The 13,737-nt window shown below is 45.4% G+C and overlaps 4 protein-coding genes and 4 non-coding genes across 10 annotated transcripts; 3 read left to right on the forward strand and 5 right to left on the reverse strand.

Moving 5' to 3' along the window:
• Window positions 1–48: 48 nt before the first annotated feature.
• LOC6530138 (sentrin-specific protease 8) lies at window positions 49–1,779 on the reverse strand. Of its 2 annotated transcripts, none has more exons than XM_015196503.2 (2): window positions 1,557–1,779; window positions 49–1,063 (listed from the first exon to the last, which is right to left on the reverse strand). In XM_015196503.2, exon 2 carries the CDS (start codon window positions 982–984, stop codon window positions 337–339), a length of 648 nt encoding a protein of 215 aa, XP_015051989.1. In that variant the 5' UTR covers window positions 985–1,063; window positions 1,557–1,779; the 3' UTR covers window positions 49–336. The 2 variants fall into 2 exon arrangements, with proteins under 2 accessions (XP_015051989.1, XP_002091084.2); XM_002091048.3 differs by lacking the exon at window positions 1,557–1,779 and adding an exon at window positions 1,147–1,268.
• Window positions 1,780–1,943: 164 nt separating this feature from the next.
• Window positions 1,944–2,598, reverse strand: LOC6530139. Its single transcript, XM_002091049.4, has 2 exons — window positions 2,232–2,598; window positions 1,944–2,168 (listed from the first exon to the last, which is right to left on the reverse strand). Exons 1-2 carry the CDS (start codon window positions 2,514–2,516, stop codon window positions 1,974–1,976), a joined length of 480 nt encoding a protein of 159 aa, XP_002091085.1. The 5' UTR covers window positions 2,517–2,598; the 3' UTR covers window positions 1,944–1,973.
• A 729-nt stretch (window positions 2,599–3,327) lies between these two features.
• On the reverse strand, window positions 3,328–3,399 carry Trnah-gug. Its single transcript has one exon. It is a non-coding gene; the product is annotated as a tRNA-His (tRNA).
• Window positions 3,400–3,562: 163 nt separating this feature from the next.
• LOC6530141 lies at window positions 3,563–4,610 on the reverse strand. Its single transcript, XM_002091050.3, has 2 exons — window positions 4,532–4,610; window positions 3,563–4,477 (listed from the first exon to the last, which is right to left on the reverse strand). Exon 2 carries the CDS (start codon window positions 4,443–4,445, stop codon window positions 3,783–3,785), a length of 663 nt encoding a protein of 220 aa, XP_002091086.1. The 5' UTR covers window positions 4,446–4,477; window positions 4,532–4,610; the 3' UTR covers window positions 3,563–3,782.
• A 237-nt stretch (window positions 4,611–4,847) lies between these two features.
• Window positions 4,848–4,919, forward strand: Trnah-gug. The gene has a single exon. It is a non-coding gene; the product is annotated as a tRNA-His (tRNA).
• A 737-nt stretch (window positions 4,920–5,656) lies between these two features.
• Window positions 5,657–5,728, forward strand: Trnah-gug. The gene has a single exon. It is a non-coding gene; the product is annotated as a tRNA-His (tRNA).
• Window positions 5,729–5,985: 257 nt separating this feature from the next.
• Trnah-gug lies at window positions 5,986–6,057 on the forward strand. Its single transcript has one exon. It is a non-coding gene; the product is annotated as a tRNA-His (tRNA).
• A 123-nt stretch (window positions 6,058–6,180) lies between these two features.
• Window positions 6,181–13,694, reverse strand: LOC6530146 (Golgi-specific brefeldin A-resistance guanine nucleotide exchange factor 1). Of its 2 annotated transcripts, XM_015196502.3 has the most exons (10): window positions 13,236–13,689; window positions 12,973–13,171; window positions 11,931–12,916; window positions 10,892–11,869; window positions 10,615–10,823; window positions 10,325–10,551; window positions 9,039–10,269; window positions 7,921–8,981; window positions 7,286–7,539; window positions 6,181–7,219 (listed from the first exon to the last, which is right to left on the reverse strand). In XM_015196502.3, the coding sequence occupies exons 1-10, from the start codon at window positions 13,335–13,337 to the stop codon at window positions 6,536–6,538; spliced, it is 5,931 nt and encodes a 1,976-aa protein (XP_015051988.1). In that variant the 5' UTR covers window positions 13,338–13,689; the 3' UTR covers window positions 6,181–6,535. The 2 variants fall into 2 exon arrangements, with proteins under 2 accessions (XP_015051988.1, XP_002091088.1); XM_002091052.4 differs by lacking the exons at window positions 6,181–7,219; window positions 7,286–7,539 and adding an exon at window positions 7,541–7,869 and having other exon boundaries at window positions 13,236–13,694.
• Window positions 13,695–13,737: the final 43 nt, after the last annotated feature.

Genomic DNA, 13,737 nt, shown 5'->3' on the forward strand with positions numbered 1-13,737 from the left:
GACAAAACAAATCGGGAAATCAGAATGCTGAATTCGAAGCCAACGCGCTTTTTGAGTAAACAAATCTTTATTTGAAAGACCAACCTTAAAGATATGCCGGCGCACTGCCTCCAAAGCTTTTGGTTTGCTTAGCGCCTGGCACTTATCATCAAATAAACATTCTCATTCGGCAAGGGAAACTTAACCAACTAATACTAGCAATAATATCATGGATATCGTATTCACATATGTAATTCCGATGGCCCTCTCTTCCTTCGGCAAAGAGTTACATTCGTAATTTGGTCACTTAAAAACTAGTCGGCTGTGGTCGGAAGTCCCGGCCATCCCTGCCAGCCTTTAGCCCTTGCCGCCCAGCGACAGGATGAGTTTCAGCAGCTCGGTGCGCTTCGCCTTCACGGTGTCGATGTGCAGCGTGGGCAGTCCGTCAAGCACCTCGTACCTGTTCAGGTAATCGGCGATGTGGTCGGTCATGCAGATGACGTGGATTCCGCAATCGTAACCATTGGCCTGCTGAAGGCAGCGCATCGGACGGAATTTGGCCATTCGAGCGCCCAGCAGCTCCTTGATCTTGTTCATCAGCTCCAAGGAGTTGCCTGTGTTGTTGTTCCCGTACGAATCAAAGTGATAGAAGGTCTTCTCCGGCCGCGAGAAGACCAACAGTGACCAGTGGGTGCCACCAGCATCGGTGCTCTCGTTATCGTTCAGCGCAAAGAAGATGAAGGGCTTCCCAGTGGTGTTGCTCTGATCGAGGAGCTGCTTCAGCTCCTGGTCACCCATGTACTTCATGCACTGAGTAATCTCCGGCGCGATGAAGTGCAGATCCGAGTTCGTCTTGTACTTCATGTGCGCCAGGTACTCGTAGTAGAAGCTCAGGATCTGGTCGTTCAGCCAGTGAGGTCCGTGGAGCAGCTGAACATCGGACATCCGCAGGCAGGAGTCGTGGAAGGTCAGCGAAATGGGGTCCGCCTTGGAGTTGCTGCCCATTCTGGTGTGGTAGTGATTGTTGCTGAACCTGGGGCGGCGAGGATTCGTATTTTGGTTCTGGTTCTGGCGTGTATGTTGCCTGAAATGAAAATGGGTGGCAAAAATTGCTTTAAATCATGTAATTGCGACTAGATTCGTGTAGTTCCAGCTGGTGACTGTCACCTCAGTATTTTCCTATCGTGGGGCATCATTTTCACAAACAATCCTCGCAAAAACTCGGCTGAAAGAACTTTTTCCGGAGAATAATACAACTCCAGCGTTTCAAAGTCAACGCACGATTGACGTTTTCGGTTTCTTTTTGCTTTCCCTTTCGTTTGCCGACCGGCAAGTACTGTTGTTATTGTTGTGGTTTCACAGCAATCAGAAATTGCTCATGCACAGCGCTTCTTAAGTGCACTTCATTTGCATTTTTAAATTAAAACAAACGTATCGAACGTAAATACATACTTTTTTTAAAAAAAACCGCTGTTTTGTTTTTGTCGTTGAATGCGAAAGGGCGTAGCAAAACAAAAAGGAAGACACTGCGGGGGTGGGGGTGGTGCTCAGTTCCACGCATATATTTTTTCACTCACCAAGTAAAATGGCTTCGCCTCGATTTCGTGACCACGTTTTTAGTCCGTGCTTTGGACACTCCTCAGGTATTACCATTTATTTGGCTGTTTGGGGGCAAATAACTTGAATTACCAACTGATATTTTCACTAATTTAAAAAGTTACACAACACTCTGAACTGTTTTTCCGATTTTTCCGCTCGAAATATAGTCGCCGAATTCTCTGCTTCTCGTTTTCGAGTTTGAGTTGCCACACCGCTCGCTAAATGTTTGGCAGCGCTGACTGTAAAATACAGTGTTGCCTAATGAGGCAAATTTACAGAACAGTAATTTAAATATGTAAAAAATATACATTTTTTTTATTCGTTGTAAAGAGTTAGCATATCATTTATAAAACACCCAGCACATAATTTTAGTTGAATTTATTAAATTTACATTCTTAACATTTCTTGCAGTTTGGCTTAAAATTTTCGGGGCAAACTTCTTTCTCAATTACGTTCAAATTCTCAGCGGGAGTTGTGCATTTAGTTTCTGAAGAAGTCTCGCTGGATTCTGGAAACTGAGCACATCCCTCGGCAGGACTCCACGTTCCTCCTCGCAACTGCTCGTCCAGCCACTTAAGTTGCTTGTTTATCTAGAAAATGACATTCCTTTAAGCTTTTTTTCAGATACGCACATATGTAAGAAAATCTATTGCCTTTTCTACCATCTCCTCGTCCCTTTCGCTAACAAATAACTTGGCTGCAAATTGGTATATATTCGATGGCCGTGCCTTAACCGCCTCGGCTGTAATGACCCGAATTATGGCTCGAATTTCCGGATGGCGTTGCAAATATGTCCAATCGTCCTTCCGCATGTTTCTGGAAATATTCCCAATAGTGGCATAGAATTTGGATACGTTTTCGTGTAAGTTCCTAGCATGGCTGGTGTTATTTTCCGTGTTATCCGTTTCCTCAGCGCTTGATGTTTTGGTGATATCCATTTCAAATTGTCAGAAAAACGTTTATTTTAAAATGTAAAATATTTTGAAGTATTTGGCTTAACGATGCTTAGAAAGTTAAAACTCAATGGGTTCTCAATACACAAAACTTTATGCAAAACCTCATAGATTACTCGTACTATTAGAGAGATAAATATATATAAAACAAGAGAGAACGCTATAGTTAAGTTCACCGACTATCTGATACCCGTTACTCAGCTAGGGGAAGTCCGAAGGAGAAATTTTAGCACTGAAAGTTTTTGGCGGTTTGTGGGCACTCGAGTGGGCGTGGCAGCATGGGTCAACAAACTTGCACTGCGTCTATGTCTCTGGAGTCTGCATGCTTAATCTCAACCCTCTTGCTTTTATAGTTCCTGAGATCTCGACGTTCATGCGGACAGACAAACGGACGGACAGATGGACATGGCCAGATCGACTCGACTTTTGATCCTGATCAAGAATATACATACATATGTATGTATGTACATATATACATACATATTTAGTAAGCACAAAAACAAAGTAAAAAGAAACTAAAATAATAATTATTTAATAAAAAAAATTTTAATTTGTAAATACAAGTTTTGTACTATTTAATTAAAATCGAAATCTTTTTTGTCTTTCAGATTTCCGTTTTTACTTATTTATAAATAACTTCCTCACTTGGGGGGAAAAATTACGACGCAAACTATTTCCATATGAGAATAAGAGATAAAACTTTCCTATATTTAAAATTAAGTATATCTAGATAATTTATCTTAGATAATTGTAATAAAAAGAAAGCCCGACTCCGTGACAATGTTTGTTTCAACATTGCCGTGACCAGGATTCGAACCTGGGTTACCACGGCCACAACGTGGGGTCCTAACCACTAGACGATCACGGCTATGTCAGGCGTTCCAAGGTCGCTGCCAAATGATTGTTTTCACCGCCGTGCGCAGATAATCTTAGCAAATCAAAGTTTGCGCATACCCAATTTATGATTACCTTGCAAGTTATTTGAATCAAATCGGAACAAAATCTTAGTTAAAGCAATTCATAAATTAGTATTTAAGTATCTTGAATAATAATGAAGATCGAAATTTTTTAATTTGTATTTTCTTATAAATATTTTAACGTAGTGTTCTATTTATGAATCTACCTACATGATATGTGTATTTGGTTGTACCTGAGTGTGCCGAGCTACCAAAGCAGCTCCCCAATCTTTTATTTCGTCTAATGGTTATACTTCTACATTCAATGCTTATATAATCTTATTGGATAGTAATACTACGGTTTTTTGGCCTTCACAACTCCCTTGGTTGGTCCTTTCTGGGTGCTACTGGCTGGAGATGGAGCCAAGGAGGATGAATTGGCACTTCCACGGTCCCGACGCTGCTTGAGGCGCTCCCGGAACTGATTGCGGAGTGTTTCCATGGAGGTGTTGAGGGCGAAGTTCATGTCGGGCAGCTGATAAGTGGCCAGCAGGAAGTTGCAGCGAACCCGTTCGTTGGCGATTCGCTTTATGAGCTCCTGCATCTCTTCGCTCTGTACCAGATTTCTGATGGCCACGCTCACCTTGTCCTGGGCGACCGTGGCTTCCTTCTCCATCTTGCGTTTCTTAGATGCTTTGGATCCACCGGCTCCTAGCTCGTCCACAGCAACCGACTCGAACTGGAGGTCAGCACTTATGCGTCTGGCGCCATGCTGGCTCTTCCTTGACCTCTGGCGTCCAGTCTTACTAGATCCATCTGTCGCAGTGCTCATCGATGTGTTTGTTTGGGCCAAGGAGCATGTATATGCTAATTCAGGGTCAAGTTTATGGAACTTTGTTGTTTTGACACCAAGGTCGTGAGTTGTCTTAGATTTTTCACCGGCACTTTGATTCGGGACCAGAGTGTCTCCAACCTCGCTTGAATCGGAGTCTATTTCGATGGCCCTATAGCTGCTCATTCTTCCCAATTGTTGTCTCCAAGCTGCTGTGACTGTTATAACCCTAGTCAATCATTTTAACTGACCATATTCAGGTACAAACTTACCTTAATTCAACATTATTAGGCTGCCTGTTTGCTTGGGCTTATTATTGGTATCGATAGAACGATTGAACGATAACGACCAAATAGTGCTGCGTAACGAAATACTTGACTCGCGCCATCTAGTGTTCGATGTTGTAGACATATTTTTTAAATACTTTTTATGTGTGCAATTCTTGAATTATTAAAGAAAATCCGATTAGCTTTCGTGTTTATCAACTGATTGCTTGCAGTAATTAAGATTTATTAATTTTCTCTGCCGTTCTGCAACACTGTGCCTTAGATTTGGATTCTGGCTGGGCATTCCCAACACCCCGTTGTAGCCGTGATCGTCTAGTGGTTAGGACCCCACGTTGTGGCCGTGGTAACCCAGGTTCGAATCCTGGTCACGGCAATGTTGAAACAAACATTGTCACGGAGACGGGTTTTTTGTTATTTTTATATTTAACTATAAAAAAATTTAGAAATATTGTGAAATGATAAAAATTTCTCCTATTTAAACCATATGATTGTAAATTTTAATCTGCTGAGGTTTGCATATTTTAGTTTTTAAATTAATATGTACATACATACATATGTACATAATATGTACTACATATTTATGAATGCATACTCTGAAGACAAGGTAATGAAGGATTAGGTATGGTGGATTCGATCCTGAAATGATATTTGAAGGTAATGAATGGTCAATGTATAAGGTAGATAATAATTGCGACTTAAATACTCTCGTGTTAACGTGAGATAGAGTTTCATCGAAAATGTTGTCAGATTTGTTTATGCACATGTGTTAAAAATTGTTTGTAATTGTAACATTAGTGTATATGGATATGTATGTGCCAAAGATCGAAAAGTGAGAGGCACTCGTACAAGCTTAGTGAAAGGAAAGTCTATTTCTAATTACCAAAAAAAATCATGTCTTAAGTGCGGTAAGAAAACTTGTTCTGTTTAAAAATAAAATTACTTTTGATATACTGCCAGTTTAAAATTGTAAGAGTAGTAATAAATAAATAAGACCAGTAGTATTGTTACTATTTATGCTATTTAGAGCAACATCGCTGGCATTAAGATTGAAGTTAAAACTGATTTGACTTAAAATAGTATTTTGGCAGCTGCACAACATCACCCGGTGTAGCCGTGATCGTCTAGTGGTTAGGACCCCACGTTGTGGCCGTGGTAACCCAGGTTCGAATCCTGGTCACGGCAATGTTGAAACAAACATTGTCACGGAGTCGGGTTTATTTATTTTATTTTTAAACTTTTAAACATTTTTAAAATTATATATAAAATTTGATATATCTTTATTGAAAACCATTTATTTAACTACCCATTAATTACACCCCGCTAACTTTCAAAGAATCTAGATGATACTTTTACTTATTTCGGACTAAACTCTTTAACCATTGATGACCATAAGGTGACCAGCTGGGATTTGGGAAAGCTTCGTCCGTCAACCCGACGTAGCCGTGATCGTCTAGTGGTTAGGACCCCACGTTGTGGCCGTGGTAACCCAGGTTCGAATCCTGGTCACGGCAATGCTGCGATATGCATTGTCACGGAGTTGGGTTTATTTTTTGGTACATTGCAATAGCCGCCAGCTACTTTTTTATCCCAGAAAGCTTTAAGATCTTTTCAATTTCTAAGACGCGAACGCTTGATTTGTTTTATAGACTTTTAATTTTGATTATTTACAGTTTGCCTCTTTGCATAACATACAGAAGATATAATTATTTTATTAATATTAATTAAACTATTTGCATTACTAAAGCTTATAGGGGTTTCTGCCGGACTTCGCATCTGAATCTGTGATTTAGTGTTGTTTTTCGGTTAGCTTAATAAACACACGCCAGGGCGGAATGTAGTTCTACTTTAGTTGGGGGAGGCATAAATAACAAAAACAAATTGACACAATTTTATAGAATTAACTACGAAGAAAGCGCTTCTCTACAACACAGGGTACAAAATTAAAAGGTCAGGTGGATTGAAATTGAAATACACTTTCAACGCTCCTTTTCACTGCTGGCCGTAGAGCAGCTCCGATCCGGGCGGTATGCTACTTGGGTCCACATTCACATTAAAGTAGTTGGCTGGCGTGGCAACGGCGGGAAAAGCGGTGGCCATTCCTTGGGCCTGCTGTACCTGCTGCTGCTGCTGATGGTGCTGCTGCTGGGGATTCTGCTGCAACGTAAGGTTGTAGGGATTTTGCACATATTCCTGATATATATCCGCTGCTGGGCCAGTTCCACTCGTCGCCGTCTGGCTTTCGTAAACGGGTGCAAAGCTGTGCACAATTGATGCCTGCGGCATTTTGGGGAGCGAGGGGTACGCATTTCCGGCCAGCAGATGGCTAATTGGCACATTGATGGCAGGATCGCTAGCTTGAGCTGGCAACGGTTGCTGCTGGGCGTGATACTGTTGATAGTACTGTTGGTAGAGCACTTGTTGCTGCTCCTGCTGCCCAAACTGTTCCGCAGTAGTGCCCGGTGCCATGGGCACCTCAATGGCGTAGCTATTGTACGTATTGTTGGTGGTTACGATGTTGGTCTGTTGCACTATTGAAGCCGGCTGCTCCGCCTCCAGCGTCGGGGACGTCGCGGCTTGCACGGCAGCAGCAGTTGCCTCATTCACCAAATCCGGCAATAATGTGCTTGGCATCGGGTCTGTAGCTGCAGGCTGCTGGGGTGGCACAATCATGGGCTGTCACGTACACGAAAAATATTTAGTTTATATTAAAAAAAGTATATTTTATTTTTCTAAACCCACCTGAGCGAACACAAAGCTTGGCGGCTGTTGCAGTGCATCTGCCACGGGTGGCTGCAGTATAATGCTCCTCCTCGGGGACTCGACGGGAGAGCCAAGTACGGGTGTTGCTGCCGGCGGAGTGGGCGCGTTCACCACTAACTCGTTGGCAATCTGGGTTTGCCTGGGTAAGATGGTCACCGCTGGTAACTGTTGCTGTGGAGCGACAGCTACAGCTGCCAGAGGAGCTGGGTTCGTTAAGGTCTGAGCTCGCTTGCCTGCAAAATTGATCACATTTATTGTTACCATAACTATTTGATTTGTAAAAAAATATAAAGACAGAAATGCAGGATTGGGACTTAAAAGGAAATGGAGAAGTATTCAATTCTTTTTGCCAACTTTCTTTAGCAACTTTAGCTTGGATCTGAACTTGGCCCACGGTTTCTTGCGCTGCGTAGCTGGAAGGGTATCACTTTTGCCCGTGGTTATTGAGGAAATCTTTGGACTATAGCCATAAAGCGGCAGGGTCAAGGAATACTCAGTTGTGCCCGGAGAAGGGGCGAATCTAATTTGCGTAAAGTCCAGCGAGATCGCTGGAGTAATTGAATCTGATGGTAGGATAAGAGGTTAGGCCCATTCTACAACACTGCGTTACTCACCCTCATCGTGGAATAGCTCATCCTTTAGGTTGGGCAAAAATTCACCAATGCGCCGCCAAGTTAGCTCCCAAAGAGCCTGTTGTAAGCTACCATCCTGATTGTGGAACACACGGACTGAGTGCATAACAAGCAGCATGTTCTTTAGTATCTCCTGCATCTGTTCCGACAACGTGTCCGATCCCACCTTCATAAAGCGCTCAATGTAGTCCAATATATCAAGCCACAGCTCGTTAAACGCGTTGCCTAACTCGATGAGCGTGGTAAGGTGTTGTAGGAACACCTTGGACATGATGGTGGCCGTCCGTATACGCGACTCCTCAAGGAGCGAGGCGTCTAGCTGTCCGGCTGCACTGCTTTCGGGTAGCAGTTCGTTTAAGAGGGGGAACAGCACCTGGTGGAAGCAAGAGCACCATTCTGTTCCCGACAACGTCTGCAGGTCATGCACCAGCAATGCCCGCTGCTGCAGGCACGAGATGGCATGGGTGCGCACCTCACGCCGCCGATCCATGGCCAGCCTGGCGATGCCCTGCAGCAATGGGCACCAGCCCGGTGACCACAAAGCTGCCGACTGCGGCACTGTGCATCCTTCTTCCGCCCACCATCGGAAGATCTGTGCAGTTCGCGTGTACAACGTATACATCAGGTCCAGCAGTTGAATGGACAACTGTTCGTAGCGCTGGGCCAGGTCCTCCTGTTCTGCCGCATTTCCGTTTATCTGGTTGTCGGCCGGGTCGCCCGTCAGAAGAGTAAGATTGCTGCTCGATGCAGAGGACGCCATGTCCGGTTTGCGTTCGCTGCGCTTCTTGGCACTTTTCTGCTTAGCCGCCGAATCCAGCTTTCGGCGCTGGCGTATACCTCCATCCCGGCAAGCTTCCACAAAGATGCGGATGCATCGAACGCAGGCTTCAAAATTGTAAGGCGTAATGTGGGCAACACTGCGAACGATAAAGGCCAGCGAGTCCCAGCACTTGAAAAGGGCAAAAGGTGCGTGGTCCAGTAGCTGGCAACTGTAAACAAGTGTGTTTATTGCAGGAGCACTCAAGCTTGGCGGAGATTGAGGTCTGCAAAACCAAGTTTGATGTTGAATGAAGAGTTTAATAAGTTAAAAAAAATCTCACCTGGAGGCCGTAGTTAACTCACTGTCCTTGTTATTGACCAGAATCCAGTTTTCAGCACTTGGACTGGAGGCAGCCGGTGCTGCAGATGCCTTGGTGATCTCCGAATCGGAAGTGTATCCACGTTCTGGCACAGGGGTTGCGTCCTCCTCGCCACTTATAGCGCCATCCGACTTTGCGCTTCCATTGGGTGGCATGGGCAACTGGGCATCATCATAACTGGGCGGCACGGCTCCGGCTCCCACGCATTCAAGTAGATTGAAAATAATCTGCCAGTCCTGCTCGGAATGAATATTTTGGGCCGACGTCTTGAGCAGCTCGTAGATGCCAATAGAAATCTGTTTAGAAATGCGCAGCAACAAGGCTGGCTTCAGCATCAAAAGCATCTTGAGAGATTGCAATACAATCGGACACAGCTCTTCGTTTCGCATCAAATAAATTGCTAGTTTTAGGACCGCGACAATACATCGGTTGAGTAGGTAGTCGTATCCACAGGAGGCACTGCCCATAAGAAGTAGGTACATTTGGTCTCGAACTGCTGGCCACAGCGGTATCATTCGATCCCTATTATGAACCACTATCTTGACCAAAAACTCCATCCAGAAAACAGTTTGATCTTCGGCGTACGGTAGGCCAATGGATTTGTGCCCCTGAGGAGCCTTCAGTAGCGCCAACACGCATTTGAGCAACTCCTGTAGCGACTCTAGTTGCACAAACTTTGATTCCTGAAGCATTTGATCCAGCTGGCACTCCTTAATGCACTTCCGTCCATGCTTGATAAAGTCCTGCTCCTCGTACGTAGGTTCTCGCTGACCCTCCGAGCTAATAAATGAGTACAGGCTAGAAAATAGTCCTGATTCCTGCTTCTCGCGAGGCTTTTCCAGGATTAACATGGCCTTTCCGTTCGCCTCACAAAAGTCTTCCACTTCGATCAATGATTTTGGGAGCAACTTAAGACGGAAAAGCTGAAGGTATAGATCCAAAATGTGTTTCCAGCTCTCTCTTAAGCAGTCGCCATAGTCGTGAACCAATAAAAACACCGTGCGCATTGCAGCCTGAGCCTTTCCGTTCAATCCAAAGTTCACAGCTTGTTGGATTTCATTGTTTGCCGGAGAAGGCTCATGTTGTTCTACGCTGCTCAGCAACGTTGTGAATTTGCAAAGAGTTAAAACGAGGGCATCGAAGTCCGAATGCAGATTATAGTGCGCAGATATGGCAGCGGATTTGCTGAATCCTGCAATGAACTCGTAAACTAAGAAATTAATTTTAAATATGACATGTTAACGTACCTGCAAGGGTTCTTTGGTAACCCGTTTCAGTGCTCTTATCAAACATAAAGCTTAGGGCGCTGAGAGAAGCACCCCACACAATATTGAAGATGTCCACGTCGTATGATGCGTCATGCACATAATGGAAATGTCCATCGTGGGTGTCCCCTCGACGAAGCAGTACTTTCCATTGATAGTTTTCACGTACCAAGCCCGTTTGCTCTGCTGGCATCACGATCTCTTCGTTCCTTTTATAAGAAAAAATCGAAAATATAAGCGAATGCGGACGAGTTATATGTAATTAGGCTTACTTGATTGCATTAAAGACTTGAGCCAACATTTCTTGATCGAAATCTTCGCCACCATTTAGACCACGCAAGTTCTTTGTAAAATCCTCCAGGGTCATTGGAACATTTAAACGTTTTGCGTTAGAGTTATGCTGATCCATGTTCAGCATGATTATAGCATAGGCCAAGCGGAAAGCAGCATCTACGTTGGCAAACGGGTCTTGGTTTTGTTTCTTAATGGGGGATAAATTTAAAATTAGTATCTTAGGCTCCAAGTAGCAGTTTTGGTATATATGCTTACATGCCAATGATCAGAAAAGTGTTCCAGCACCAAAAAAATCAATGGAGCTTCTCCGGGCAATCTGAAGGTCTCCAAATAAAGACGCAATGCTTGATCCACTCGAAGACCAGTAAAATCAAACGAGTCCACAAAATTAATTAGAATCTTAGAGTCGACGTTCTTCTTTTTCGAGATGTATTCCCCAATCATTTTCTTATCGAGCCCGGGATTTTCGCGAAGGAACAGGGCCACCTGCATGGGATCAAGCTCGGCATTAAGGATACCGTGTTCTTGCAGATACTGGATGCCTTTCTCTGGACGCTGATTGAAGCGCTCTGTGCCCTGAGATAGCAGGCGCTTCTTCTGTTTTACATTGGCCAGCTGCTCAGTGGTTATTCCCACTCCCTCGCCGCCAGATTGTAGTCGTAGTCGCTGTGAGCTAGCGTTTATAAAACTGGCGATGTTCTCCACTTTCTCTTCTACAGCTGCACTATGGCCAGAATCAATTACGATTCCCTCCAAGCCGCTGTTGTGCCGAGAATGGCGACTTCCACCTGTTGCTGGCGCAACTTCTTGCAAGGACTCCCTGTTGTTGCTATTCTTGCTCGCGGCACAGTTTCTCTCGATGCTGTCAATCACACTTATGAGGGTGTCCATCGAGATAATGTGGGTGCTATAAACTGCATTGGTTGCTGACAGCGTGTACTTGCTCAGTAGGTTTGTCAGACTTTCAAACATATCCGTGCAGTACAAGTCACAATCGTAGTTGATATACAATTCAGTGACGAAGCCGGGGATACGCCACAACTGCAGAAGATTGTCCAGAGCAAGTTCTCTCATTTCGTAGGGCGTCTTGGGATTGTCGCTAGCAATGATCTCGCTCAATTTCCTAAGGTAGGCTTCAAGCTGAAACTTTAGATGTCCGCGGAGACTTTCAAAGAGCAAAAAGCAGAGCTGCAGGTCGGCAGCAAAAATGCTAAGCCGCTCCGAACTGAGGAGCTGCAAGGAAAAGCAAGGGTTGGTTCCGCAATGACTAAGTGAGGAATTTGGAGTCCCTTACCGATATCAAGTTTCTGCACAGGTCGTCCTTTACCAGCTCCAGCAAGCCCTCATACTTCCCAATATTATCGGCTGCCACCTCAAAGGCTACAGTAAGAAGGCTAAGTCCCGTGTGCATCATGCTATCCGAGTTCTGCTTATCCAGGGGATTGCAGAGGATTATAAGGAATCGGAACAACTCCTGGATGAAGGGCAGGCCATAAGGGGAGAGAGATGCGACATCATGATCGGTAGACTGCTGTGTGAATCGGACTCCCACCGAGTTGATGTACTCGCTACTATTTGCCTCGGCCAGAGTGCCGGCTGCTTCGCCCGTTTCGCCGTCCAGCAAGGGCTCCGAATCGGTCGACTCTACTTGAATAACAGGTGTCTCTGGGACAGGGGTTTCATCTTCCCCCGTGTTCGCAGTTGTTGTTGGTGTCTGCGTAATCTTGCCCTGCATGTCCAAAATGTTTCCCGCTGGACTGGCGGGTGTGGTGGCCAGTATGGGCGCCTTTAAATGCCCGGGAACTGTCAGATTGGCAGACTGTGGCGTCTGTGGCGGTTCCTCTACTGCTGACGATTTCCTGGGGGCAGCCGAGACGTGGGTTACCGCCTTACGTTTCAGTTTTTCTTGTGTAGCTCCGCTGGCAGCATCTCCGATAGTAAACCGCTTTTGAAGCATTGTGTCACTTCGCTCTTCGGTGAACTGGGGAAGGCGCATGAAGAAGAGCAGCACCATGTCCTTGAGCGACTGTTCCGCCGAGCGACGCAGCAGTTCACTTAGCCTCGGCTCGAAGCAGATCTTGAAGCAGCTGAGCATCACCTCGCACATGGACTCATTGCTGACGGCAGCTCCCTCGGGACTGCGGATAAGTGTGTGCAGCACCTCAATCACTCGCATAAAGGTGACACCATCAGAGGACTGATCGGTGCCCATAAAGCGGGCATGTGTCACAGCATCGGCAATGCGCTCCACGATGTCAGCTAGATTTGGAGATGTGGGATCTGTGGATAGGTAGAGAATGAGCAACTGTAGAGGATTAAGCACTAACCTAATTCACCTATTAGCCCGTAAGACAAGAATTTATTAACCGAGGACAGAGCCAGACTAGTTAACGGACCCGTGGTGTCCGCTGTTCGAATCACCTCTAGAAACGGAGCCAGGAAGACCTGGGGTTCGATCAGACGCAGGTCCTCGATCCGATTTAGCTCAAGCTTGAGGTCAATGAACAGCTTTAGCAGCGAGTCCTTCTCGTCGTCCTGAAGGTGGGGAAAGGGGGTAATTTACTTTCTACTCCCAGTGAGCATTAATAGCACTAGTTACCACGTAGGCGGTGGCATTCCAACGCGTTCCACGTCGCATGGCCGTCATCAGGGTGGCCATTTCGCCCCGCACCACATAGATGCCATTGCCTGGAAGCGCCATGGTGTCCGGGTGTCCTCCGTTGTGGCTCTCTGACTGCAGCTAGTTGGCTTCCAGTTCCAGGGCTAGCGCAGAAAATTGCAGTTTTCGTGGGGCAGGGCAGCTCCTCCTCCCTTCCGACGACCTTCGCATATGTTTTGGCAATCGCCACTAGGCCAATCGCACACTCACGCAGCCTGGACGAATCTGGGCGTGCTGTCTAGTTGGACATCTCTCACTAATCCTAACTAATCGAACTGAATAGCTGCTTATTTTTGGTGACGTTTACGTGTCGTTTATGTTCTTGTGTGCAGCCCGAATATTTTGCACTAACGTCTTCCAACACCGGCGCGGCAATTCGTCGCTTCGGAGCACTGGCACAGCTGTAGATGCCAACTTGATGCAGTGATTTTAAAAGATTTTA

Source organism: Drosophila yakuba, chromosome 2R (genome assembly GCF_016746365.2).
Source record: "Drosophila yakuba strain Tai18E2 chromosome 2R, Prin_Dyak_Tai18E2_2.1, whole genome shotgun sequence".
Lineage (NCBI taxonomy): Eukaryota > Metazoa > Arthropoda > Insecta > Diptera > Drosophilidae > Drosophila > Drosophila yakuba.